Source organism: Elaeis guineensis, chromosome 2, assembly GCF_000442705.2.
Source record: "Elaeis guineensis isolate ETL-2024a chromosome 2, EG11, whole genome shotgun sequence".
Classification (NCBI taxonomy): Eukaryota; Viridiplantae; Streptophyta; class Magnoliopsida; order Arecales; family Arecaceae; genus Elaeis; species Elaeis guineensis.
In genome coordinates, this window is record NC_025994.2 from 109,375,364 (window position 1) to 109,401,387 (window position 26,024).

At 44.6% G+C, this 26,024-nt stretch overlaps 2 protein-coding genes across 3 annotated transcripts; both read right to left on the reverse strand.

The window, feature by feature from the left end:
- Window positions 1–10,997: 10,997 nt before the first annotated feature.
- On the reverse strand, window positions 10,998–21,343 carry LOC105048355 (uncharacterized). Its single transcript, XM_073252648.1, has 7 exons — window positions 21,185–21,343; window positions 20,993–21,087; window positions 19,776–19,876; window positions 13,004–13,073; window positions 11,876–11,903; window positions 11,733–11,793; window positions 10,998–11,268 (listed from the first exon to the last, which is right to left on the reverse strand). Exons 1-7 carry the CDS (start codon window positions 21,201–21,203, stop codon window positions 11,166–11,168), a joined length of 477 nt encoding a protein of 158 aa, XP_073108749.1. The 5' UTR covers window positions 21,204–21,343; the 3' UTR covers window positions 10,998–11,165.
- Window positions 21,344–23,786: 2,443 nt separating this feature from the next.
- On the reverse strand, window positions 23,787–24,905 carry LOC109505905 (protein RADIALIS-like 3). 2 transcript variants are annotated; one of them, XM_073251377.1, is made up of 3 exons: window positions 24,714–24,905; window positions 24,346–24,628; window positions 23,787–23,876 (listed from the first exon to the last, which is right to left on the reverse strand). In XM_073251377.1, exons 2-3 carry the CDS (start codon window positions 24,617–24,619, stop codon window positions 23,872–23,874), a joined length of 279 nt encoding a protein of 92 aa, XP_073107478.1. In that variant the 5' UTR covers window positions 24,620–24,628; window positions 24,714–24,905; the 3' UTR covers window positions 23,787–23,871. The 2 variants fall into 2 exon arrangements, with proteins under 2 accessions (XP_073107478.1, XP_073107477.1); XM_073251376.1 differs by having other exon boundaries at window positions 24,346–24,901.
- Between the last annotated feature and the right edge of the window lie 1,119 nt (window positions 24,906–26,024).

Genomic DNA, 26,024 nt, shown 5'->3' on the forward strand with positions numbered 1-26,024 from the left:
GTCTCATCGGTGCCAGACGTCCCGTCTCTTTGGGAATGGAAACCGTCGTTCCTGCCGCCCCTTCGGGGATACGAAACGTCACGGTCTCTTCGCCATGTGGCAGGTGGCTATTGAGCCGGGTCTGTTCGAGCGGATGGAGGTGACGTGGCTCGATCTGAGGATGGGTGCGTCAAACCGTCAGGCCGACAGACGGCCCGGATGATGCCATGTGGCACGATCTGGGAATCCCTCGTTGGTCGTGCCTTCATCTCGACCATCGGGGGTACTATATATACAAAGTCGCCTGCATCCAGATTTTTACCCCCCCCATTTTGCCGTCGAGACTCTGTCCGCGTAGTCCCTTGCTCCAGGTACTCATCCCCGCTTTCCTTCTTTTTGGGAGTTCTCTCTTCTTCTTTTGAGGGCCTTCATCGTCTTCATTGTCTTCTTCCTTGCCTTCTGACGGTTCTTCTCCTTCTTTTTCTCATCTTTTGTTCTGGTTCATGGCTAGAACATCTCCAAGAGGAGGTCGGTCGGGAGATCCGACCGACGACCCTTGGTCGACCCCGGAGGTGGAGGCCTCTTCACTTTCGGGGCCGAACGTCGATCGGCTCCGGGAGCAATATTGCATCCCGGAGCAATTTCGGCTATTCGCCCCTGGTGCCAATGGTCGGGTCAATAGCCCGCCTGAGGGCCAGGTGGCCTTCTACGTCGAGGACCTCTGGACCGGTCTTCGCTTCCCGGTTTCGGAGTTCGTCCGGAATGTACTCGACTATTACGGGCTATGCCTGATGCAACTCGCGCCGAACTCAGTTCGGCTAATAGTCAGTTTTGCTCTGCTGTGTCGGCTTTTGCCGACTGACCCTCGGATTTTTCTCTTCCGAGCCTTCTTCATCCTCCGACCCCACCCTAAAGTCCGAGGGTGGTGGTACTTTAATCCTCGGAAGGGGCTTTCTTTTATCATCGGTCTTTCGTCGTCCATTCATAGATGGAAGAACCAGTTCTTTTTTGTATCTTCTTCTATTCCTTGGGGGTTTCCTGCCCGTTGGGGGGACCCCCGTACCCAACCGAACGAGAACAGTCGGGTGGAAGCCGAGGACCGGGAAGACTTCCACCGTCTGAAAGATATTTCGGTGTCGAAGCAGAGGGAGCTCGTCACCGAGCAGGCCCTGATGACGTCGGTCTCAGTCCGGTCCCTCGCTTAGGTCCATTTTCCACCTTCCTTCTCCTTTCTTCTTTCCTTTCCTTTATGGTGCTGACCATCTGTCGTCGTTTGCAGATATGCCACCGAGGTCGAGACTGACGGCAGCCGACGTACGGCAGTACGCCGTACGGAAGAGGCCGGCACAAGGGGTCGGGCCGTCGCGGCCTCCCAAGAGGCCCCAAGTAGCTCCGTCGAGCGAGCCGACTGGGTCGGGGGCGGAGCCCATCATCGCACTGTCGGCACCGACGGTGCTCGTCGATGTCCCGTCCGAGGGACCGTCGGGCGAGGGCGCAGCCTCGCCCGAGAGAAGGGCGGCCGAGGAATCGGTCGACAATGTGCCGGATGTTCAGCCGGTGGAGGAGGTTCGGGAGGAGGCGCGCGAGCCCGAGCAACCCGCGTCCGTTGCTGCCGCGCCTTCGGGGGATACACGGTCGGGCTCAAGTATCCCATCTTTCTCCGACATCAGGGCCTGGATGTCTGGCCGAGGGAAGGCCCCGATGGCGTCCGGCGGTGAAGGAAGGTCGGCCGGTGGTGGGGGGTCGACCGACTTCCCACTTCCCGAAGGTGCGTCGGGTCTGGCCAACCATGACTTGGCCAGAAAGCTGTGCCAGGCGCTCCTTCTTCCGGCCGACATTGAGGCCATGAAGAATCAGCGGATCTCCAATATGCTATCTTCATTCTACCTGATGATGATCTGGGTGAGTCTCTCTCTTTTTTGTCTTCATTATTGTTTCTATGAGTTCGGTCTTCTGACGGTCGGTCTTGTTTTGTGCAGCTGGTTTACAACATATCCGAGCTAGAGACCGGATATCGAAAATTCGATGATCTACGTGCGGCTTGGATAGACAAGGTCACAGCCGCTGAAGCCGACAGGGTCATTCTGGTCGACCAGCTACAGCAGTCGGTCGACCGGGAGGGCCGGCTTGAGAGGGAGGTCTCCCGACTCACAGAGGAGGTCTCCCGACTCACAGGTGCGCTGGTGACTTCGGAGTCCGAGCTGCAGTCGACCCGGGACGATGTCAAGAAGAAGTCCCAAACCGTCCGTCGGCTTCGGCACAAGAGGGACAGCTCCGCCAAGGAGCTGAAGGCCGAACGCAAGCAGCTCCGAGTAAGCCTCGGGAACCTCGCTAAGGCCGAAGAAGGTCTGTCCATCGCCCAGGCCGACGCAGACGTCGCGAGGGCGGAAGCGGAGTCGGTGAAGGAGGTCATGGGTCGGGCCATAGAAGACTTCCGCTACTCGGAAGAGTACCGGGAGGAACTTCTGGAGAGCGGCTTCCGCTCGTACCGAGTAGGGTACGAGGATGCTCGGAAAGCGGTTCGAAGCTTGTACCCGAAGCTTGACCTCGGCAGCATCGTTCTGCCAGAGTCGGAGGCCCCAGCTACGGAGGAGACGGCCGACCCATCACCGGGAGGTCCCACCACCAGGGCGGAAGCCGAAGCAGACGCGGAGCAAGCCACCGAAGATCAAGCGGCCCCGACTCTCGGAGCCCGAGCAGATCCGCCGACCGTCCCCGATCTCCGCCCGATGGAAAAGGTCGACTCTGAGGACTAGTCGGTCTTTTATCTTCTTTGCTTTTGTTTATCATACTTATATCCGGGCTTCGGTGCAGTTTTGTAAACTTGTCCCGAACTTCAATGAAATCAAAGACAAGGTCTTTTGGACTTGAACTTTTCTTCTTTGTGATATGTCTTTCTTCTTTCATGTGTCGTGGGATACCTTTGAACACATAAGTCGCTAGCCCGATAGATTCGGTAACGCGTGCCGTCACAATGGCAGAGCAAATCCGACTTAGGATCAGCCTCCCGACCGTCGTATAATCCGACGGTCGAGGGCTTAAGTCGGACGTCCGCCGCCCGGTTGTGAGTCGGGCGTGTTCGTCGAGTCAAAATCCATCCGACCGTCGGGCGGGACTCGATGGTCGGATCATTTCATGGGGTCCGGCAGTCGAATATCTTTCAACGCGTTCAGTCGAGTGGCGTTCGACGCGTTTAGTCGGGGAAGCGATGATAAGTCGGATCCTGGTACCCTTACGTCGGGTACTTACGTCACGCCGCGTGATAGACGGTGGTAAGCCGAATATTTTTCGATCGATCGTAGCTCGATCGGTGAGTCATGAACGCGATAGTGGTCGCATCGTGTGATAGATAGTGGTAAGCCGAATATCCTTCGATCGGTCGTAGCTCGGTCGGTAAGTCGAGAACGCGACAGCGGTCGCGCTGGCATTTTGCCTTTCTTGGTCGGGGCTGAGTCGGCGAGTTAGCCGATCGTCTGGCCTGAAAGTTCGACCGTAGAAGGAGTGTAACTTCCGTTGTCATGGATATTCCAGCCCTTGTAAGCGTCCGATGCATCGTCGACGATCGGGCCGTCAGTTCCCAGCGGAACATTGAGTACGAGTCGGGACATCGGGGCTCATACTTCTTGGCGATCGCCGACCAATAGTCGAAGAGTCGAGATTCCAGACTCCGAAATTTGAAACTGAATTTGTATTCTAAGTGAACAAGTACCAAGTTCATTGGTAATACAACTTTAAGTTGTCGGCATTCCAAGTCTGAGGAATGGGGTTCCCTTCCAGAGTCTCCAGCCGGTAAGCTCTCGGCCCGTAGGTGTCTGCTACCATGTAGGGCCCTTCCCAATTTGGAGCTAGCTTCCCCTGGTCCAGAGGCTTTGAGACTTCTGCCTTTCTTAGGACTAGGTCTTCAGGCCTGAAAAGCTTTGGCTTGACCTTGGCGTTGTAATATCGGGCTACTTTCTGTCGGTAAGAAGTCATACGAAGTTGAGCCTCGCTCTGAAGCTCGGGGAGGAGGTCTAGGTCGGCTCTTCGGCTTTCAAAGTTGTTCGACTCTTGATACTGCTCGACCCTAGTTGATGGCAGCCCGATCTCGAGCGGTATCATTGCCTCCGTCCCATAGGCCAAACTGAAAGGTGACTCCCCGGTCGGAACACGGGGGGTCGTCCGGTAAGCCCACAGGACGGAGTTCAACTCCTCGACCCAGAGGTCCTTGGCTTCATTTAGTCGGGTTTTGAGCCCGTGTAGTATGGTCCGGTTGGTCACCTCGACTTCACCGTTGCACTGTGGGTGCCCGACCGAAGTCAGTCGGTGCGTGATGTGAAATCTCGCGCAGAAGTCCCTAAAGTCCTGGTTGTCGAACTGTCGTTCATTGTCAGTGATAATGGTATGCGGCAATCCGAACCTGAAGATGACGGACTTCTGGATGAAGTCCTCCATCTTTCGCTCGATAATCTGTGCCAGGGGCTCGACCTCCACCCACTTGATGAAGTAGTCGATGGCGACGACTATAAACTTTCTTTGGCCAGATGCTAGAGGGAAAGGATCGAGAATATCGATCCCCCACTGGGCGAAGGGCAATGGGGCGATAATAGGAGTGATTTGGCTGGCTGGTCGGTGTTGTACGTTGACGTACCTTTGGCATGGTTCACACTTCCGAACCGACTCAGCCGCATCCTTCCTCATGGTGGGCCAGTAGTAACCCTGCCGCAGGACCTTGTATGCCAAGGATTTACCCCCCAAGTGACCCCCACAGATCCCTTCGTGCACTTCTCTGAGTGCGTAGTCTGCGTCGGTTGGTCCCAAGTATCTGAGCAAGGGAAGGGAGAACGACCTTTTGTAGAGTCGGCCGTCCATCATTACGTATTGGGAGGCCAACCATCGGAGCCGTTTGGACTCCGTGGGGTCTTCAGGACTAATCCCGTCGGTTAAGTACCGAACAATCGGATCCATCCAGCTCGGTTCGGCCGTCAGTTGTAGCACCTCCTCGATCTTGACGATGCTCGGTTGCTCGAGATTCTCCACGAGCGTCCGGCCCAAAGCGTCGTAAGCTGAAGTCGCCAGCCTGGAGAGTGCGTCGGCCCGGACGTTCTCCGACCTGGGGATATGGGAGATCTCGAAATATCTGAGACGCGCCACAAGATCCTTCACTTTCTGAAGATATTTTGTCATAGCCGGATCTCGCACCTCGAATTCGCCTTTGACCTGCCCCACGATTAGCTGAGAATCGGAGAAGACCCGGAGGCTATCGATCCCAAGTTCTTTCGCCATCCTCAAGCCGGCGAGGAGTGCTTCATACTCGGCTTGATTGTTAGAGGTTTTAAAGTCGAATCAGAGGGCGTACTCGATGACTACCCCCTCCGAGTTGGTAAGCAGGAACCCGACCCCGCTCCCCTGAGCGTTTGAAGCTCCGTCAATGTGCAGTACCCAGGTGGACACCGGGTCAGGCTCAGAGACCGCAGCCCCCCAGAGTTCTCGCCTTCCGATCCTTGGTCGGTCGTCGGGCATTCTGCGATGAAGTCGGCCAGGACCTGGGTCTTTAAGGCAGATCGCAGTCGGTACTGTATGTCGAACTCACTGAGCTTCATCGCCTACTTCGCCAGTCGCCCCAATGTATCGGGTCGGTGAGGACCACAATGGCATACGCTTGAAAGTATGGGCAGAGTCGTTGTGCGAAGACGGTCAGGATGAAATCATCTTTTCTGTCTCCAAGTATCGAGCTTCAGCGCCACGGAGCACTTTGCTGGTATAGTATATAGGTTGATGAATTCGGCTCTCGTTCTCTCGGACGAGCACCGAACTAACCGCCTCGGAGGAAGTGGCCAAATAGAGATACAACATCTCCCCGACCTCTGGCTTCACAAGCAACGGCGGAGAAGCCAGGTACCTCTTCAGATCCTCGAAGGCTTGTCGGCACTCATCCGACCAAGAGAAACCCTTCGCCTGCCTCAGGGTCTCGAAGAACGGGAGGCATCTTTCAGCTGACCGAGAGATGAATCGGCTGAGAGCGACGACTTTCCCATTCAACTGCTGGACCTCCTTCTTGGTGCTCGAGTGGCGCATGTCAATGATTGCTTGGATTTTTTCGGGGTTGGCCTCGATCCCTCGTTGCGAAATGAGGAACCCAAGGAACTTCCCCGAGGTCACTCCAAAAGCGCACTTACTCGGATTCAGCTTCATTCGGTGTTGTCATAAAGTGCGAAAAGCTTCTTCGAGATCTCGAACATGATCTGCAGTCCGCGCACTCTTGACCAGCATGTCGTCCACATATACTTCCATGTTGCACCCGATCTGGTCTTTAAAGACCTTATTGACGAGTCGCTGGTAGGTGGCCCCGGCGTTCTTCAGTCCGAAGGGCATTACTCTGTAGCAGTAGAGGCCCTTGGGAGTCACGAAGGCAGTGAGCTCCTCATCTTCGGGCACCATCCGAATCTGGTTGTATCCGACGAAGGCATCCATGAAGCTGAACAGTCGATAATCGGATGTCGCATCCACCAGCTGGTCGATCTTCGAAAGTGGGAAGCTATCTTTTGGACAGGCCCGATTCAAGTCAGTGTAGTCGATGCAAATCCTCTACTTTTCGTTGGCTTTCTTCACCATAACAACATTGACGAGCCAATCGGGATATGTAGTTTCTCTGATGAAGCCTGCCTCGAGTAGCTTGTCCACTTCTTCGTTGATGGCCTTCTGTCTTTCAGGAGCAAAAGACCTTTTCTTCTGCCTCACCGGCCTCATCGTTGGGTCGATGTTGAGTCGGTGCGTTATTATCTCTGGGAGGATAACCGACATATCTGCTGCCGACCAAGCGAATATGTCGGCGTTGGCCTTCAGCAGCTCCGCCAACCATCGTCGTTCTGGGTCGGGTAGTTGAGACCCGACCCATACCTTTCGGTCGGAATTCTCCGCTATCGAGATGGGAATGAGCTGTTCGGCTAGTTCACCCCGTTCTTCCTCCTCCCGTTGGTCTAGCTTGTCGATCGTTAGGGAGCCCTTCAACTCCTCGCTTTGAGCGGAGATCTGGAAGCATTGACGAGCGAGCTGTTGGTCTCCGCGCATCTCTCTGACTCCATTTTTGGTCGGAAACCGAACCAGGAGATGATATGTCGAAACTATCGCCCTGAGGGCGTTTAGTCCGGATCTTCCAAGTATGGCGTTGTAAGCCGAAGACACTTGGACGACCGCAAAGTCAAATGGACCGTGCTTTGTCGTGGTTCGGTTCCAACCGTCACGGGCAAAGTAACTTCTCCTTCCATCGTGACAGCGTCCCCAGCGAAGCCTATCAAGGGCGTAGAGACTCTCTTGAGTCGGTCGATCGATAGTCGCATCCGGGAGAAGGTCGAGTAAAACAAAACGTTCGTTGAACTTTCATTATCTATAAAGATTCTTTTTACATCATAGTTCGCTATTGTTGCCGAGACAACAACAGCGTCATCGTGAGGAATTTGGATGCCCCGAACATCTTCTTCTGTAAAAGTGATTACGTCGTCCGGGCGCAGCTTCTTCGTCAGTTCTCCTCCAGCAGACGTCCCCGGGCCCAGTCGTTTGGAAATCATGTTGATGACCCCGGCCGTAGGCTGATTAGTCGTCGCTTCTTCAGTCGGCTGGGGTCGTCGCTCGGCAACGGGTTGAGTCGGCGGGTTCCTCCAAAATTTATCGAGATATCCCCGGTGGATGAGGACTTTGATCTCATCCTTAAGCTGGATGCATTGCTTGGTATTGTGGTCGTGGCCCCGGTGGAATCGGCAGTACTTCCGCCGGTCGAGGCCCTTTGCCTTCAGAGGCGGAGGCCGTCGTAGGTACTCTTCTCCTTCGATCTCCATCAAAATCTGCGCACGGGGAGCAGAGAGAGGAGTGTACGAGTCATACCTGGGGCGTGTTGGCCTTGGACTCCGCCGTCAAGGCGACCTCTGGTTTCGTCGCGGAGGCGAAACCCGACCGTCGGTCGGGTGCCTGCTGGGCTCGGCAGGGTCCCGACACTTTCTTCGCTTCTCCTTCGAGCCCTTGAACTCGGTCAAGCGTCGGTCGGAGGCTCCTTCGTCCGCGCGCATGTACTTGTACGCACACTCCAATAGTTCGGCATACGTCCGGGGGAGGGTCTTGTCCAGGGAGTAGGTGAATCGGATGCCCTTAGCCCCCGTTTCATGGCGGAAATGGCCATGTCTTCGTTGAGGTCCCGGACCTCAAGCGTGGCCGCGTTGAATCGCATCACGAAGTGTCAGAGCGTCTCATTTTCTCCCTGTTTGAGGGAAAAAAGACTGTCCGACATTCGCGGCGGCTTCCGACTGGTGCTGAAGTGGGCCACGAAGGAGTGCTCGAGCTGTCCGAAGGAGTGGATACTTTTCGATCGAAGATCGGAGTACCAGGCCTTGGCAGCTTTGCGGAGCGTGGTGGGGAAGCCGATGCAAAGAAGAGCGTCGGTTGCCCCTTGGATCGTCATGAGAGCTTTGTAGCTTTCCAGGTGGTCGATTGGGTCAGTGGAGCCGTCGTAGGGTTCCACATGCGGCATCTTGAACCGACTGGGGATCGGTTCGTCGAGGATGAGTCGGGAGAGAGGTTGGGCGATTTGAAAGTCGACGTCGTTCGAAAACTTCTGTCCGTCCATCTGCAGCTGGGCAAGCCGACGGTCGATTTTCTCAAACCTGCATTCGTAGTCATCGATCCGTCGGTGCTAGGAGACCCCAGGAGTGAAGTCTCCGAAGGAGTCGGAGAGAGAGGCGGACGGTATTTGCGGTCGCTTCTCCTTCCTTGCTCGTTCCAGCTGGGAGGGAGAAGGCCGTTGAGACCGATGGGTGTCGCGCCGCGGCCGCCCCTCCTCTCGGTGGGAGCGCTGTGGCAGGTGCTCCTGCGGGGGCGACGGAGACCGATGCGGACGTCGGCGGCTGCTCCTGGAGGGCATCGGACGTGCCGCCGGTTGCTCGATCGGTGAAGGCGGCAGCCGGATCGGTTGTTGCTGAAGGTTTTTGACCCCATTTGTCAGCACGGTCATCTGCCGCACGATCGCCGCGATTTGCGCCTCCGTGGTCACTGCGGGGTGCGGAGAGCTAGGTTCCGCCATGGAGGGTGGAGGAGAGGCCTCTTCCCGGTGGGAAGAACTCCTCGCCGATCCAGTGACCCTCGACCGTTGAGCTCTTGTCTTTGTCATCTTGGATTCTGTGGTGGTTACAATCCCTGGTGCTGTCAATGAAGCACTAACTTGTCACTGCTTACCCCCCTACCTGGCGCGCCAATCTGTTGCGGCCAATCCCCTCATCGCCTGGTCGTCGGGAACAAGCGCTTGCAAAGGAAAGTCCGCACTGACCGGAGGTGGCTCCGGCGGGGACCCTCCGACGGTCAAGTCAGAGAGGAGACTAGGCAACAGTGAAAAGAAAACAAGGAGCTCAACGAAAGAGAGAGTGCGAGAGCTGGAGAGGAGGGGTTCAGGGGTTTCGAATCGACCTCTAGCACTGTCGCCTTCCCCGAAATATATAGTGGAGCATGGTATGGCGCCGTCATTAATGGCGCAGACAATTGAAGAATTGCCAACTCACTGAGGACTGTCAGAGTCGCCGTGAGGATGTCAAATCGCCGTGGGACTGTCAAATCGCTAGGGTTGACTCATGCCATAGGTGGGATAATACCCCTAGATGGCAGTGCCGCATGCCGTTGTCAGGACTGACAATTTCCAGCAGTTGTACGGCATCTGAAGGAGCCGACCGACCATAGGTCGGCAGCTAGTTGAGGGGCGTCGGGTGGAAACTCGGGGCCTCTGCGACAGTCAGTCGGGCGCGTCGCAAGAGTCGGGCAACGGACTCCATAGTGCAGCCGGTTGAGAGAGAGGAAAGGGTCTGCTTGACCGACGTATCCTCGGTCGGTCGGTAACGGCAGTCGTCGGTCGGTCGGCAGAGTCGGATGCCGGTCACGTGGATCCGATGATGAGTCGGCATGAGTAGGGTCGGTCGGTATTCTCCAACAGCTCAGTTACAGTGAAAGCAGTAAAATAGATCTCAATGACCTTATTAAATTCTGTACAAAGTGTGATGATAACTCTCAATTTTTAAGTTCTGTTTGCACCTTTTTAAGTTTGAATCTTCTGATCCATATGTGTCTTTCTTGACTAGATATGGTAGTAAGATTTATTATGGTTGGGTCCAATTCTCTTCATACTTTAAAAGAATTTGCCCTGATTGTGAGCCATGCATGTTCCATGTACCACAAATTTATCAGCACCCCTGCAAAGTAACTGGTTAGAAACGCTTGTTCGAACACCAACGAGGGGAAAGTATAGAAGGTACCTCAAGCAAGACGAATGCAAGTTTTCTGCTGAATGTTCCAGAAAATAGCATCCTGGGCACTTAGAAGCAGTTTCACCGTTGCATCTGTGAAGACATCTAGAGCAACCATGAGCACATTGTGACATCCAATAGTTCTGTGATCAAGGAAACATCATGAGAAGCTAACTGCTCCAGTGCTTCCAAATGATCATGAGAAAGGGCAAATTATATGAACTTCAGATATTTAAAACAGCACTTGGCTTCCAGGAAAAGAGGTTGAAAGCAAGGGTACAACATTCAAACAAGGCTCCCTTTCACTAATAAGCTGGTGGAACCAAGCCACATAGATGGCCTCACCTTCCAGACACCATGGAATTCCAGCCAGGTCGACTATACCCACCGCATGCATGTTATCATAAGAAGGGCATTAGTTAAAGTTGTCACCATTCCATAATTCCTCCATTAAAACTAATATGAAATTGATTTTCATTCAGCTCTAACGTATATTTAGGATAATCTCTGAGTAAAATAACCGGTCACATTGCAAGAAAAATGATTTGCACTTGTGACATCATATCAAGCACATATTTCCAAAATTACCTTCCAATAAAATATATCCATACATGAATATGTCTGTCAAAAAGGAAACTAAAATGTCCCATCCCTCCGTTTTACATCAGGCTACAAAAAGGTGTCCATGAAGTTTACACAGATACAGCGACAAGGAAGCTGTGATATCCAAGTTAAATGACGATCAACAGAGGTATAAAGAAAGCATGAATAAAAGGTCAGGTTTTCTATACTTGATGAAAGTTAGTATGAGCATACATTATATAATTAGGAGACTTATACACACAAAAAAAAAAAAAAGAAAAAGAAAAAAGAAAAAACGCTGAGACCACATCGAGCCTTCTACCAGTCCATTGCACTCAGAATGGGTCAGAGTTATCTTAGATCAGGATCATCTTCATCCTCAATATCTTCATTCGATGGCCGGATTCTCTTTCCTTCTCTCAGTGCAATTCTTCCTCCCTTCTTCGGTTTTCCTCTGTCAAAAAATGAATTATACAGTCATTCATTTAACTTCCAATCATACATCCAGAACATGCGAATATGTACTCTTAGCTTGCATCTGTAAAGCCAGTCATACATGGAAAAAGGTACTTACAAGCATGCAAACGCTGAAGAGAGAGAGAGAAATGCGCATGCATGCACATGTAAACAAGCATGTGTCCAGAAATATCCAAGTCATTTACCCAGTAATATTGGATCAATAGAACCTCTAGAATTTTTCAAGTGAACTCAGAATAGGGAATACAATCCAGTAAGGGCTGGGAATAACAGACCATAGATGATCAGCCAAGAAACACAATCGCCATGAGATGTAATAACAAAAATGGGCCTTCCAAATTTTTTGAAGAACCTCAATATTTCATTTGGCACATGCACTGTTTAGCGAAAACATTTCATATCATCATGTGATTCCAAAGGTTAAGTGATAAATATACTCACTGTCCATTAGCAGGAATGGGCCAGCCCTTTAATCGACCTGGACCATAATCAGCCCTTCCATCTGACATGGCAAGAGAAAAAATATGTCATTAACATCTTGCCATTGTTGATTAGATTTGATATATCAATATGTGCAGGCTCACCATCACGTCCAACAATATGTTCTTCAACCTGAAAATGGGCAAGTTAACATATGTAAGAATTTCAAACATAAGACTGAACTTTTATTCAATTTTGTTTCTGGAAACTACTTTTACAAACTTAGTAATATTGCACAAAAAAAAAAAAATCAAGGTCTACTACTCCAAGCCCTCACATGTTAATATTTAGTTTTTTGCTGAACCTATTACTAATACATAACATTAAAGGGTAGAATTTATTTAATAGATCTAAGGAAACTATGTACCGACAATAGGGCCACAAGTGGATCGAGTGGGATTGGCTCAACCCCGATCCAATCCATTTTAGAATCAGGTTAAGTCGAACCCAAGCCTAATCCACTTCTATTCATGATGGCCCAGATTGGGTTCAGAAATTATGTTATCAATTGATTGGTTATTTCAGGTCAAATCAGGTCAAGAATAATTTCACATAAACTATAAGAAACAGGCATTAATAGATTAATTATTTGTATTATAAACATGTTATGCAAGAAAAAAGCGATTAAATGTTTACACATAAAAATGACCTGCCTTACATAAGATTTGTGTGGCAACCATATCTAAATTATAATCAACAATGAAAGATGAGGGTTGACCACATAGAGTCATCATTAGAAGTGAATAAATTGACTAGATTCAAGGACAGCTATGAAAATATAGTTAACAAGTTTTGGATTAGTTTGGGTTGCTATGGCCTAGTTTCAGGTACTTAGTGATCCAAATCCAATCCATATTTGGAAGTTATATTTTTAAATTCAAGCCTAATTCAAATAACTACAACTCAAGCAGGACCAGGTTATTTTTGGATTAGTTCCAGATCGAAAGTGGGCCAATCCAATCCATTTGCAGCCCTGACAGTTTGAACCATTAAGAAATTTGTAAATTGAAAAACCTTGAACAACGTGAAGGCACTACTCAGTGAACTTGATAGCCATTAGATTACCATAATTATATCAGATGTAAAAATCTGATTCAAGTAATTGTTAAATTTAAAACAAAAACACGGAATCGTGAATAGGTATATGGAAGTTGTCCTGCACCAAAGAATTATCTTGAACTGATAAGGAGAATAGCATGCATTACGCTCAAATTCATGATGAGGTTACATACAGCAGGTGAAGTAACTGATGACAAAGAGAATATCCTATCATCTGGCTGAAACTTCCTTGGGCGTTTCAAGCTGAAAGCACAATTTTGAAACAAGTTTGTGTCACTTTACATGAGATATCTCTACGAGAATCCAACAATTTTTATACTCAGACAATCGTTAAAATTAGGAAAAAAAAAAAAGACAGTAGCATAGGGAAATAAGATCATGCAGCTGAACATGAAATTGTGGCACACAATAACTCAAAACGCAGACACGTAAAAGAAAAATCTTTGAAGGGAAAGAAGAAATACTACACTATAGTACTTTTCAAGTTAATATTTAAGAAGAAATATCATCAGAACCAACTTATACATATATCATGCTCAAAGCCATCTATACTAGTCCAAGATAAACTAAGAAAAGCAAATATCTTAAATCTTATGCATTAAGCAGGATGTTGTATTTGATGGATAACATCTCAAAGACTAGTCTTGCCAAGGATTAAGGTGTCAGAACATATTGATATTTACACTACTATATAAGCCGCACCAACAAGACAGGGTCGGATATATTGTTGTCTGCTGCTATACTGTCTATTTCATTTTGTTCCAATCCATGTTAGTTCATATCAGTTTGTGCCGGTTTTTATTATATCAGCACAAATTCATACAAACCACAAACTTCCTCCTCCTCTTTTGTTTATTGAGCTGGCCTTTTCTTTTAGTGTTAGATCTTTCCCTTTAAAGATTGGAAGACCAGTCATACATATTCACCGCATGCAACTGTCATCCTCTGTCAAATTAAAGAACGGAAAATATTGTCCTTAGTTAGGAGAAATCAAGCTATTATTAGTTTATTTAGATCACTATATCATAAGTTTGGTTAACATAAGATTCAGGTGCAGGTATACAGAAGCAGGTCTCTCAGCTAAAATTAGGGCAACAATATGCTTAGGAAACTGGTGTGGCGATAGAGTTTCTGAAGCAGATATAAGGTCATAAGTTTGTAGTACTTGGTCTCTAATAGCATGAATTTTAAGTTTGTTTTTGTTTATAATGCCTACACAGTCAAATGTTTAAACATGACTGTCAAATGAAAACAAAATTATATAAAGATCCTTAAGTAGATTCAAAGTTATTTTTTTGTATCGACTTTAGATTTATTTTTCCTCAATTTATTAATAATTATTTTTCATGGATCTTGAATAAGGCATTCAATTAAAAATTACCTTCATCTTCCCTAATCCTCCTCCTCTGCTTAGCTCCCTTTCCCTCCATTACATCTCCCATTCATCCAAGGCCAAAGCTAGGATTTTTATATTTGGGGGGTGTTCTCCCATTCATCCAAGGCCAAAGCTAGGATTTTTATATTTGGGGGGTGTTTTTTTTTGGGAGAGGGGGGGCATGTGCTAGTAAGTTTGCCTTAGTGCCATAAAAATGCATTAAATTCAACTCATCTTAAATTAAAAATCTTAATCAACATAAATTTCAAGCATAAAAATTTGGCTTAGTGCCATAAAAAATAATATAAAAATATTAAAAATATTCCTGAATATAGATTTCATATAGAAGGGCCATATGCTAGTAAGTTTGCATTGAGAGAAGGCTAAAAGTAGGGACTTAAAGCAAAATAATAGGATTTTACCAATTAACATAGTCAGGCGGGCAGGGAAAGGAAAGCTGTGGGAGGTCGGGGGGGAGGCGGGCGCAGGGCATGGGCCATGGGCATGGTCACTTGACAATAACATGGATCCCCATTGGACTCATCCCTCTCTCTTCTCCCATATGGCATTCTCTCCCTCCTTTCCCCTCTTGTTCCCACTCTCAAGCTATCCATAAATCCACCTTCGTTTATTCACTCCCTTGCATTTGCCCGTACCCATACCACGCTCTTGTGCTCCTAACCCCTCCACCCAATTTGCCCCCTCCCTTGCCATTTGTTCCTTTTGCAATTATAGTTTGTCTTGTTTCTTCTCAATATTTTATTATCTCTATAGACAAACATTTCTATCAAAGTTCGCTGAATCAAACCGATCGGGGACTGGCACAATTCAAACATTTAATTCGGTTCCCCTCCCTAGCTCAGATAAAGTGAGAGAATGCTCCCCACCCCCTTCCCCAGCTCGAAAAAAAAAAAGAGTAACCCCCTACCCCCCAAACAAAAAAAAACTTCAAAAACTCTCGAGAGCACCCCCCCCCCCCCACCCCTCTAATCCATAAAACTCTCTCTCTCTCTCTCTCTCTCGATCGGGTTAGGGTTAGGGTTTCCCTCACCCTCCTTCCTCCCTCCCTCCCCCTTTCTCTCTTCCTCTCTTTTTCTCCCTCTCCCTCTCCCTCTCCAATGCTCCTTATATCGGCACACCATGGAATGGCATAATATGGATCCGTACCATGCTGAACTAGTTACTGGTCGGTACCCCCTCCGGCACTGGTTTGACGAACCTTGATTTGTATCAACAACACAAAAATGCATATACAAGACTAGTTGTGCGTATACACCAAGCAGCTTCTATATAGGCCACCATGTTGTGCACATGAGTGAATTGTTGATTGTTTTTTTGTGTATGCACCTCTTATTTTGTCCATAGTTAATGGGTCGACCTTTCTATATAGGACTATTGCCATATAAATAGATTCTGCATTAAAATAGCATGGTTGAGTACTATATTACTACCAAAGAAAATAAGGACCCATTAAGCTCTTGAGGCATAATGGCAATATTAGATGGAGGAGTTGATGTATTAAAAACATCAGTCACCACATCTTCATTAGGTTGATAACATGCAAATATAGGTTTTCCAATTTTAACAGCAAATCAAATATTGCTATCTCCAACATCAAATTGTATTTATCATCGAGAAGTAGAGAGAGAAGATAATTACTCATTAGAGGAAATTATGAGAAAAAGGAGGGAGTAAACTTACTTCCAATAAGGCATCTATTTTCCATCCTTACCATTAAATAGCTCAATGATGCAAGTGTCACTGTCATTAGTATGTGAAGGATCAAGAGAGAAAATAGGATCAGTAGAATAAATAATAATTTTTAAAAATAGGGAGTCTTAGTTATCTTTTACCAACAAAATTATTCTTGACTTGTGGTGGGACTTCTACTTGTCTTCAGTCACCAACAAATTGGTCGACTATCCCAAGTTGTGGGGAACCTACCATATCAAAATTTTCCCTGGAAAGTTGAAGGGATAGATCTGCTGGCATGTCAAGTAAGGTGGTGAAGTCCATCAAAGTCCTTATACCACATGCACCATTTGTTCCGTGGAGGTAAAACTCTTGATGCAGAATTTTTTTCTCTTAGTGAAATGTTAGAACCTCTTGGTGCAGAGTCATCGAATTTGAACATCTTGAGATGTCATGATTATGTTGATGAATTTGAGAAGGGGGTGGGGTGATTATAGCTCTCTTGCCACATGAAGCAATCAATTTAAATGCTCAACAACCAGTTGGGACAATTTGCCACCACCTTGCAAAGTCAGCAGTCCAAGAACCTTTGCTTAGACAGCCCAACATGCAACAGATTGCACTTTGACGTTTAACTAATGTTTGGACCAAAGATGATAATGTCATAAAGAAGCACAGGCTCCAAAGGACATTTAAATTTTCCACTGGGAATATTTTATTCATACTCAAATTTATCCAACAAACATTAGTAATGCTAAGGAAACAGTCAATGCTATCCATGAAAATGAAATGGTAATAATGTTGCCCTGATGCTCATAAAAAGATTTAAGTGCTTAAGATAATTGAGTTGTTAAGGGCAATTTTCTTCTGGAAGACATCCCAAAAGAATTTCTGCAGAAGCTGGATCTTGCATAATAGGCTTCTAATGAGTTTCAGATATTTTATCATCTTGCATCACTCTTATACATTTCCTTGTTATCTGCAGCTTGAATTTATTGGACTAGTTTAAACAACATATCGATCGCCAAAAACATGTGAAGTCCTAGTAAAATAAAGGACAAGCCAATCCATCAAATATTTGATTGGCTACAAGCCAATCAGCTCACTTGGAAATACAGCAAATATGGTGCTGTAAGAAGTTGAGTATGAAGATGACAAATGACTTTTTGATTTATAAAAGTTACTTGCATATGACTCCCAGGATTTCGCCAATCCTGCTTGTAACACCTCCTCTTATCCCTCTTTCCAATCGGCCCATATAAAATTACTTTTATGTGCAAAAGGACCCTGGGTTAGTATACATTTTATATTTTTTATTGCAGCTTTGAGATTTTTTGTGGAGGGTGGGGCCGGGGGGGGGGGTGTTGGCGTGCAATCCTAATGCATGGGAATCATACTTCAAGCCTGTCAAGTACAACGGACTCATACATATTGACTAATTTAAAGATGAACATAAGAACGCTGGAATTTTGTGGAGGTGTCTCTCATTTATTTGAATACCATGGACCAGATCATGTTTTGAAAACTCTGTTGTATTGGAACATGAATTTGATGTTCCAATTCTACTAAAATCAGAAAATAAATGTAATGTTGGTGAGAGATGGCAAAAAAAGCATCACTCATGAGATATGAAGCAATTGGTTGGCCTCACTATCGGAGTCTATTTTGAGCAGAATCCAGTTCAACAAAAATATGGGAAAAACCTCACCTAACTGCCCATATGAAATTAGAGCCATATGAAAATTTGTGATGAAAACAGTCTCATTTTACTGCTCAAACCCTTGCCCTAGAATATCTTGATGTCTGTTTTTTCAACATCCCTGCCAACATTTGCAATTGGGTCTTCCATAGGTACCTTAACAACCCTTCTATGATCACACCTCCACTTCCAATGGTAGGACTCACGAGCGCAACAACTTGGGGTGTAAACATGCCAAACATGAGCAAGTTGGGATCCACTGAAACTCGGCTCGATTCTTAGCCAGGCTAACCTGAGCAGAACAAGTTGAAAAAGTATAGCTCATGTTTGGCTCGTTTGAACTCGACCCAGCTCAAGCTTGTTCTGATAAAGCTAACTTGAGGTTGACGGTAAGGAAGCCTTCAGGTAAGACGTAGTCATTGATGGAGATGGGATGTAGCGAAGGTGATGTTGGGTCCAAGGAAATGAGTGAGGGGCAATGAAATTGGAAAAGACAATGGAGCTGCCTAAGACATTTAAATGTCTCACTAGTGAAAGAGCAGGAAAGCAGCCACTGTCAGTGGCTTTATCTGTCTGTTTCTGTGCGCACGCGTGTGTGTGTGAGAGCGAGAGAGAGAGAGAGATGTTTAGTGGAGGGGACTGATGAGGTGAATAATCTTAGGGTCGGCAGTAGGTAAAGTTAGGGTCAGCGCTGGGTCTTGCCCTCCTCACATGTCGTCTTGAGATTGACCTCAACCACTAGATCAAACATCTTATGTTTGGGATAATATGTAAGCTACAACAGAACATAAAACAAGGTCAGCGGCTTGGCTATAGGTGATGGCAAGGAAAGATTTTAAAAAACAATGCACTTGCAAACTATAACTAATAGGATTTATATAAAATGAATCTATTTTTTTTAAAAAAATTATATATATTTTGAAATATATTGTTATATTTTTACAGAGCTAAAAAAGCAAGCTAGGTTTAGCTTATCTTTAGCTTGTCTAAGTTAGCTGATGTTTGACCAAACAAGCTCATTTCAAGTCAATCAGGTGATGCTCATGAACAGTTTGCTTGTTTATGCAGCCCCAAAAACACCAACTCCATTTGAAGCTGCCCTAAGTCCTATCCGATCTCACCAATGATCATAAGATGAGCAAACAAAGAGAAAAAAAGGAAATCCTTATTCTCAAAAAAAAAAAAAAAGAGACAAAAAACACAAAAAAGAAAGAAATTAGAAGAATCAATTCTGATTTAAATTTATAATATTCCCAATCTTTTATTTAGACAATTTTTGGCATAGGTTTAGTGTCATATTTTTAAGTAGGAAAGCAGGATAAGTGTGTCAAGGCCTTATAGTTGCTATATATTGGGTCAGGGAAGTCTTAAGTTATTACAATCTAATCTTGGAAGGCTGGAAGCATTTCAAATTGTAGTTCTATGATAATCTAAATCTTACAACCCTTAAAAGATTTAACATGCTGCAACAGATTGATTTTAAACACTTTGTAGGATTCTGATTGAACCTAAATAGGTAGGTAAATGTGTTCTGGTTCAACCATAAAAGGAGGGTATGATCAAAGCTTTACGCCCATCCCAATTCCTACATTTTGCTCTTGTTCTAGAAAATAAAAAAGCAAGTTGAATTATTCTTGTAACAAAGAAGTTCATTCTTTAAGTTGTATTAAACCAAAGCTAATAAAATTAATGGAGAGAAGCAGAAAGAAGAGATACATACTTTGAAATATTAAAGGCTAGTGGATGGAGCACTACTGACCAGGTCTTTGTTGACCCAGTAAATCACAAGTAAAAGTTAAATCTTTGAGGAGACCAATAGACTGAAAGAAATGACAATATAAAGAAATAAGAAGGAAATTAAGATAAAAAAAAAATTTTAAAAAAAAATATGACATTACACACTTTTAGCAGCAGCAGATGCATAAAAACAAATGTGATATCCTACCAAATATTTATAGGAAATAGTGAAGGAAGTTGTTGATAGTGCATCTAGAAATAGTCAACAATCAGAATACAAAGCGTAATCATTGATTATCAAATAAAGATAGCAATAAAAATAACTCCATGCATTGACATGAAAATAGCATATCATTTTTTATGATCAAATAGTAGACAACAGACATATCTAGACATATGCGAAGCAAAAGATCTGTGCAGAAGATGGCTTCAATCAACTTACTTAATCGTGCTCTTTGATGATGATAGAAATCCTTCAAAACCTTTCAGCACATTTCCGCACTGATTTGAATCTTGTAGGTAGCTAGTCTCCAAGTCATAGACCTTCAGAGATATTGAAAGGAGTATCCAACAAACCCGATAAGTTACATTTAGCTATCAAAACCAATCATAGGAGTATTAGCCATTAGGTTAGGAATGCCACTCAATCCAGCTGCTAGTTCTTGACCTGACATGAAGCAAGGGGATTGACACAGTTCATAACAGGTTGATGGCTTTCTTCAGGGCAAACTTCTTATTTTTCTCTTGTCATGCCAACACAGTACTGACTAGCAAGGTTGGCCATCTTGGTATCGAACCCCATAGTGGTAATATCTTGGTAAAGTGTCAATACACCATGTATGGAAATCGGTTTGGCATACCTACACTCGGTATGCTCTTCCATACTGCATACTGGTTTTGGTATTAATATGGTATGGTACACTCAGTACTGATCGGTACAGCATACCATATTGACTAAAGAACTAGAAAGGGAATAGAAAGGCATTCCATAGCATTTATCTAATCTTAAATAATAACATTCTGCAAAAGGAAGAAATAGACCCAGCAAGTATTCATGCTTTCATTGCTCTTTCAACATCTAGATTATAGGAAGACTTCATTAATAAGTATCCAGTTTCATATCCATCAAAATCAACAATATCAGATTATTTGAAATTTTTGTAATGCATGAATAAATGTTGCCCATTTTTCCAAATACAACCAAGTTTTCTCAAAGATCCCAAATTATTAAATAAACTTTGTTCAACTCAGCATTACCGGTTATTCCCTAGTGCGCTAAGATGAAAAATGTTCATCATTGTGAATACAAATCAGGCTAAACTGAACATGCACCACCACTGGATTGTGACGATAACAAGTACGAATCAACTTAACCCTGGTCAGTCAAACAAATCTAAACCCTTTCTTGAACTCAAATATAAATTAATCAAAAAACATCCTCATTTATATTTACCGTACTATCGGAAAAACCAGCACTTCTTGTCTAATTCTATCATGAAAGTTCATCTAAGACCCTACCCTATCGCAGAAATGGGAAAAATTCATACTTTGGTTAGAAAAGATCAAACTTTTGATCCCTCTCCATCACATTACCGGTCATCAGTCTTGAAAGGCAAAAAAAAAAAAAAAAGAAGAAGGGGCAAAAGAATCAAGAATTACCTGCTTCTCGATGTTGCGGAGCTCTTCTTGGAGTTTCTCTTTCTTGCCCACAAGGGCCGCAAGCATGGACGCGGGACTCGAAGCCGTCCGTTGCCCTAACAACACAAGAATCCAATGACGAGAAAACTGGGGCAAATTCAAATCCAAAGAAGCTCGCTGGACAGAGGAATTAGGGTGTTAGATGACCGTTACCTTCCGATTCCATTAGCATTGGACAATCTGGGATCCCTTCCGAAGGGTGACCCCAACCTCCTACCCGTAACAAGAACACCGTGAGAACACCAACCCGCTCCCCTACGCCCGGCCCCCTTTTATAGTTCCTCACTCTCAATTTCGGTCGCTGTTGGTCTCGGATACGGACGGTTTGACCTTTGAAGCATCGTGGATCCCATAACGGATGCTATAATGCTATGTGGCTTTCATAACGGTTTCGGGCCCAGCTGGTGTTACATTCGAAAAGGGCGCTTCGGGGCCCAAATCTGGTACCGACGAAGATTCAAATTCATGTGTCATTAACTAATAACACGGCTGGTGCTTTACACCAGGACCTGCCCTTGCTCCAATACTCTGTGAATTAATCACGCCCATCCATTCTTGATGTACGGTACACCGAGGGCATTTTCCGGGGGTTCGGATTGTATCTCTCGCCCAAGAAAAATGATTGAATTTTTTTTGCAAAATGAACTGTTGGATTTCGTACAGTTTTAAAAATATTTTAATTTTTTATTCCATCTACGGTATAGATCATAAAATTGATATTTTGCTATGAAAGTTATATAAAGTACGATCTAATAATAATTTATCTAACAAAAATGATCAATCATTCTCGCATGTGAAAGATACAATCGAATTTTTTTTCTACCAAATTTGGTCTCTGGAGGGAAAAATGATGATAGCCTAATTACTTGAGTTAACTTATCAAGAACCCAAAATAACTCTCATATTTACTATCACCTGGACCCTGTAGAAGACAAAAGCGTGTACATTTCTGTCCACAAGGTGGTGCATCAACACGGACGCACCGGAGCTCGTTGAGATATGTGAGTCTTTGCAAGCACATGTACCCAATTGAATGTAAGCTATATTTTGACATCTTTTATATTGATTTGGTAATAGCTCCTGGATACTTAATTTGGCACGTGAATCCATGTGTCTAGGAGCCTAAGAACCACATCTCACTAATAATTTGGCAATTATGAAAAGAATGCATATTTACATGCCAATATATAGTTCTGGATAAATGTCCATGCCCATTCCATTTGATGGTCCGTAAAGGAAGTGGCAAACTTCAACAGGAAAACAGAGAGAGGGAAGTGCACGGAAGTTGGTTGGAGCAAGCATGTGCCCATCCGCTCATAGTGCATGCATGTTAAGGAAACCATATGCAACGCATTTATAAGGTGTTGAATATTTGATGAATATGCATGTGCGCAATTCCCTGGTCTAGAAAGGAAGTAGCAAAGGTATAGATGGATGTCAGTTCGTGCTCATTCACCAATGATAGTGGAGACTGTGCGCATGCTATAATTTTTAGTTCGATTAGATTTACTGTTGAGTTGGTAGACCAATTCAATTACGAAGTAACATATACAATTGTGTCATGTTTTTTTCTTTTTCATCCATCATTATGAGTTGGGTTAGACTGGTCCATGAGCTAAGAGGTTGATTTGGTCCAAACTAATAATCACTCATGTAAAGGGCATCTTGCAGGAAAGTCTTTCAGTATTTTATTGGATAAACTAATGAAAACTTTTCATTAGAGTTTAAACTTAAAAGTAGCTCCCCATTTAAGTTTCAAATAAAAAATATTTTTTATTTGAAATATAAATTAAAAACAACTCTTCAAATGATATAAAATGATCAAACTACCTTTTCAGTTATAAAGTAATACTAAAGCAATACTGCGATATTATAAAATAGTACTGTCTTATTGTAATGTAACACTATTTTATTATAAAAGAATACTGTCTTATTGTAATGTAAGGATATTATAAAATAATACTGTCTTATTATAAAACAGTATTGGCTTATTGTAATGTAATGGTATTATAAAACAGTACTGGCTTATTATAAAACAGTACTAGTTTATTGTAAATGAATACTACCTTATTGTATAAAGGTATAAGGGTCATTTTAACTAAAAATAGAAAGTTTCTTTTAATTTATGTTTGGAATGGAGAGCTGCTTTTATATAAAACTCAAGTGGGGACCTGCTTTTAATTTGAAAGTAAAACTAAGAATTTATCTCTAGTTTTTCATATTTTATTTGTCATTATAATAAAGTATATATACGGTAACCAACAGTACTTTTTAGAGCTTTAGAGGGGTTTGAGAAAGAGTTTTGTAATGAGCTAGGAATTTTACGTCCATCATTGTATTTCGGAAAATTCACTATTTCGTGCACCTCCATCATTTTATTAGGTTTTTTAGCAGCAACTTTGCTTTTTTATACAGTTTTTACCAGCTACTTCAGCATGAGCTGCAGCCAAAGTGGTCACAATATTATAACTCTTACGATCAAGATATGCTTGGAGGAGTTCAAGGTGAACACGGTGGCCGTTGATCTGCCATATCATCATGGCTTCCACTTGCAACGACGTGTAATATGAAAATATATTAAACTTAACCGAATGGAAATATATTAAGCTTAACCACATGAAAATATATTAAACTTACTTTGATTAACAAACCAGCACACCAACAGCAAGACTAGCCAGACATGTTTACAACATAGTTTTGCCTATACTTACAATAGGATGGAATAGGGAGGAGAATTGAAGATACATGTATGAGGTCTATTTCCTCACTTGAACAATGCCCTACTATTTCAAGCAAACGTATTGCTTTACAGCTTTTGCTTTAGCGCGGCTATAAATACTTCAGCCTGCCAAAGAAGTGAAAGAAAAACCTCATTAGCTCGTTTCATCAAACATTATCCTGAACAGCCAAATTTTAAGAAGTTCTGGCATCATGGAAAGAAGGGATATAACAAAAACTATGCAGGATGACGAGACTACGTGAAAGAATAACGTGATACAAGTGATAGCGACCTTAGAAAGCCCGTTAAATTATAAAGCCTGAGTCAGCCACAAGCTTGGGAAGCCTGTGGATAGCTTATCACAGCGAGCCATACTGTTTTTTAATTAGTTCTGTGCTAGGTGGGTCAGGGGACAGAAAGCTGAGGAAGAGCGGACGCTGGAGAGGTCTCCCCGCTATCAAAAATAATACAAAACCCCCACTGAGAGCAACTGTTCCATTTATGCCGGTAGCAATAAGAACTATGAAGGAGAGAGAGCAGGAGAACAAAAGGACAAAGGAATGGAATAATAACTGCGAGGAGTGAAATATAGCACCTTTGCTCACCCTGCCGCCTCCCCTGCTGCTGTTGGACCTGTAATTGGGGAACGGCACGTGGCCTGCCTCAATGTGCTTGATGTCCTCGACAAGCAGTTCATAGTGGCGCTTCACCTCTTCGGGTGTCTTCCCCCCGACAGCCTGGGCCACTTTGTGCCAACGGTCGGGGGTGTCCTTGTCATACTTTGCCAGGGCCTGCTCGAAGAGCTTGTTCTCCTTCAGGGTCCAGGAGGTGTTCCAGCTGTCCGAGGATTTCAGTGAACTGGAGGCCATTTCTCAGGGCTAAGTGCAAAGTCAGTTGCAAAAGGAGAAGGTTCAATTCTGAATACAAGAAGTTAAGGTGTATCAGACAGAGGAGAGTTCGTACGTAAGTGGTGCAAGAGAAGCTGAGTGGTTTCCAAGTGTATGCTGTAAGAGAAGAGAAAAGGACCACCCAGCACTAAGGTAGCAGGACAAAGTGATGGAAAGGAATAGCTGTTGAGTTCCAAACTTATGCAGTTTATGTGATCAGCTGATCTGGGGAAGAAGTTGCCTTGGGGGGGCTACTTATAAGCAGTAGGGGAATGGGTCTGTGGGGCAATGGTTGCCAGTTGGGAATAATGAGGGAGGGCAGAATATCGATGACTCGCACTCTTTAGAACCATTAATATAGGGACCAATTCAGAGTGAATCTTTCCTTCCCCACTTCATGTTTCCTAGTGGTACCGTCGTCTTCCTGTTCATTGCGTCTTTAAGTGAGATCCTAATCTATGGGGTATCTTTAGGAGCCAATTGCTGCCAGTACCATCAAATATATTTGAATGAGATTTTCCCTATTCTAAAAACTGTTTGCAAATAAATCATGATGATGGCCCATGACAGCAGCATGCATGAGATGACACTAGTAAAAAAACATCCTCACAGCTAAACTATACTTAGTGTGTTTCCATTCCAGTCCAAGAATCCTGCATGACTTGAACTCAAAACCTCACTCCATGGCTACCATGACTTCACTTATTAATCCGCATGTTGCCGTTTCGTCATAAGATCTATTAATTCCGAAAGTGCACTCAAACCCAGTTTTCGAACTCTTCGCCTGCCCACGAAGCCACTGGCTCATGTGAAGCGTGGCAAGGTCCAGCTGCTGGTCATGGTATCCGTAAGACCATGTGCCGCATCAATTAAATGTTCTGTTCTGTTACATAATCGAACGTATCTTCGCTTCTCCAAATCCAGTTTATTATTCAAGTGCTTCACTTGCTCTTCTTTATCATGCGCTGGTGCAAGACCATCAAGCATGCTCTTGGCACCGCACATTTTTTTGTCGGATTATCACGAGAAATATATGTATATTTTTGTCTGGAATTTTAGATTAAATGTCAGAGCATGAGAAAATACAGTACCTTGAGATATTAATTTTTTACATGAGTTGCAGATTATATATGTTCCAATAACATATGCTACCAAATTAATTTTAAGTCAATTATCAGATAACCCTTACCACGTACGCTCGGATTAAGAATATAACGCCATATCAGCAGTGCGCCGTTTACGCACTCCAACACGTTTGTTTTTCGGGTTGACTTGGTAGCGCGTGAATTGATAGAATTAATAATCTAATTTGATCGTGCTTTTGGATTTCGAAAACTGCTTTCAATCAAGAACTGCATGCCACATCATGTATGCAAAAGAAAGAATA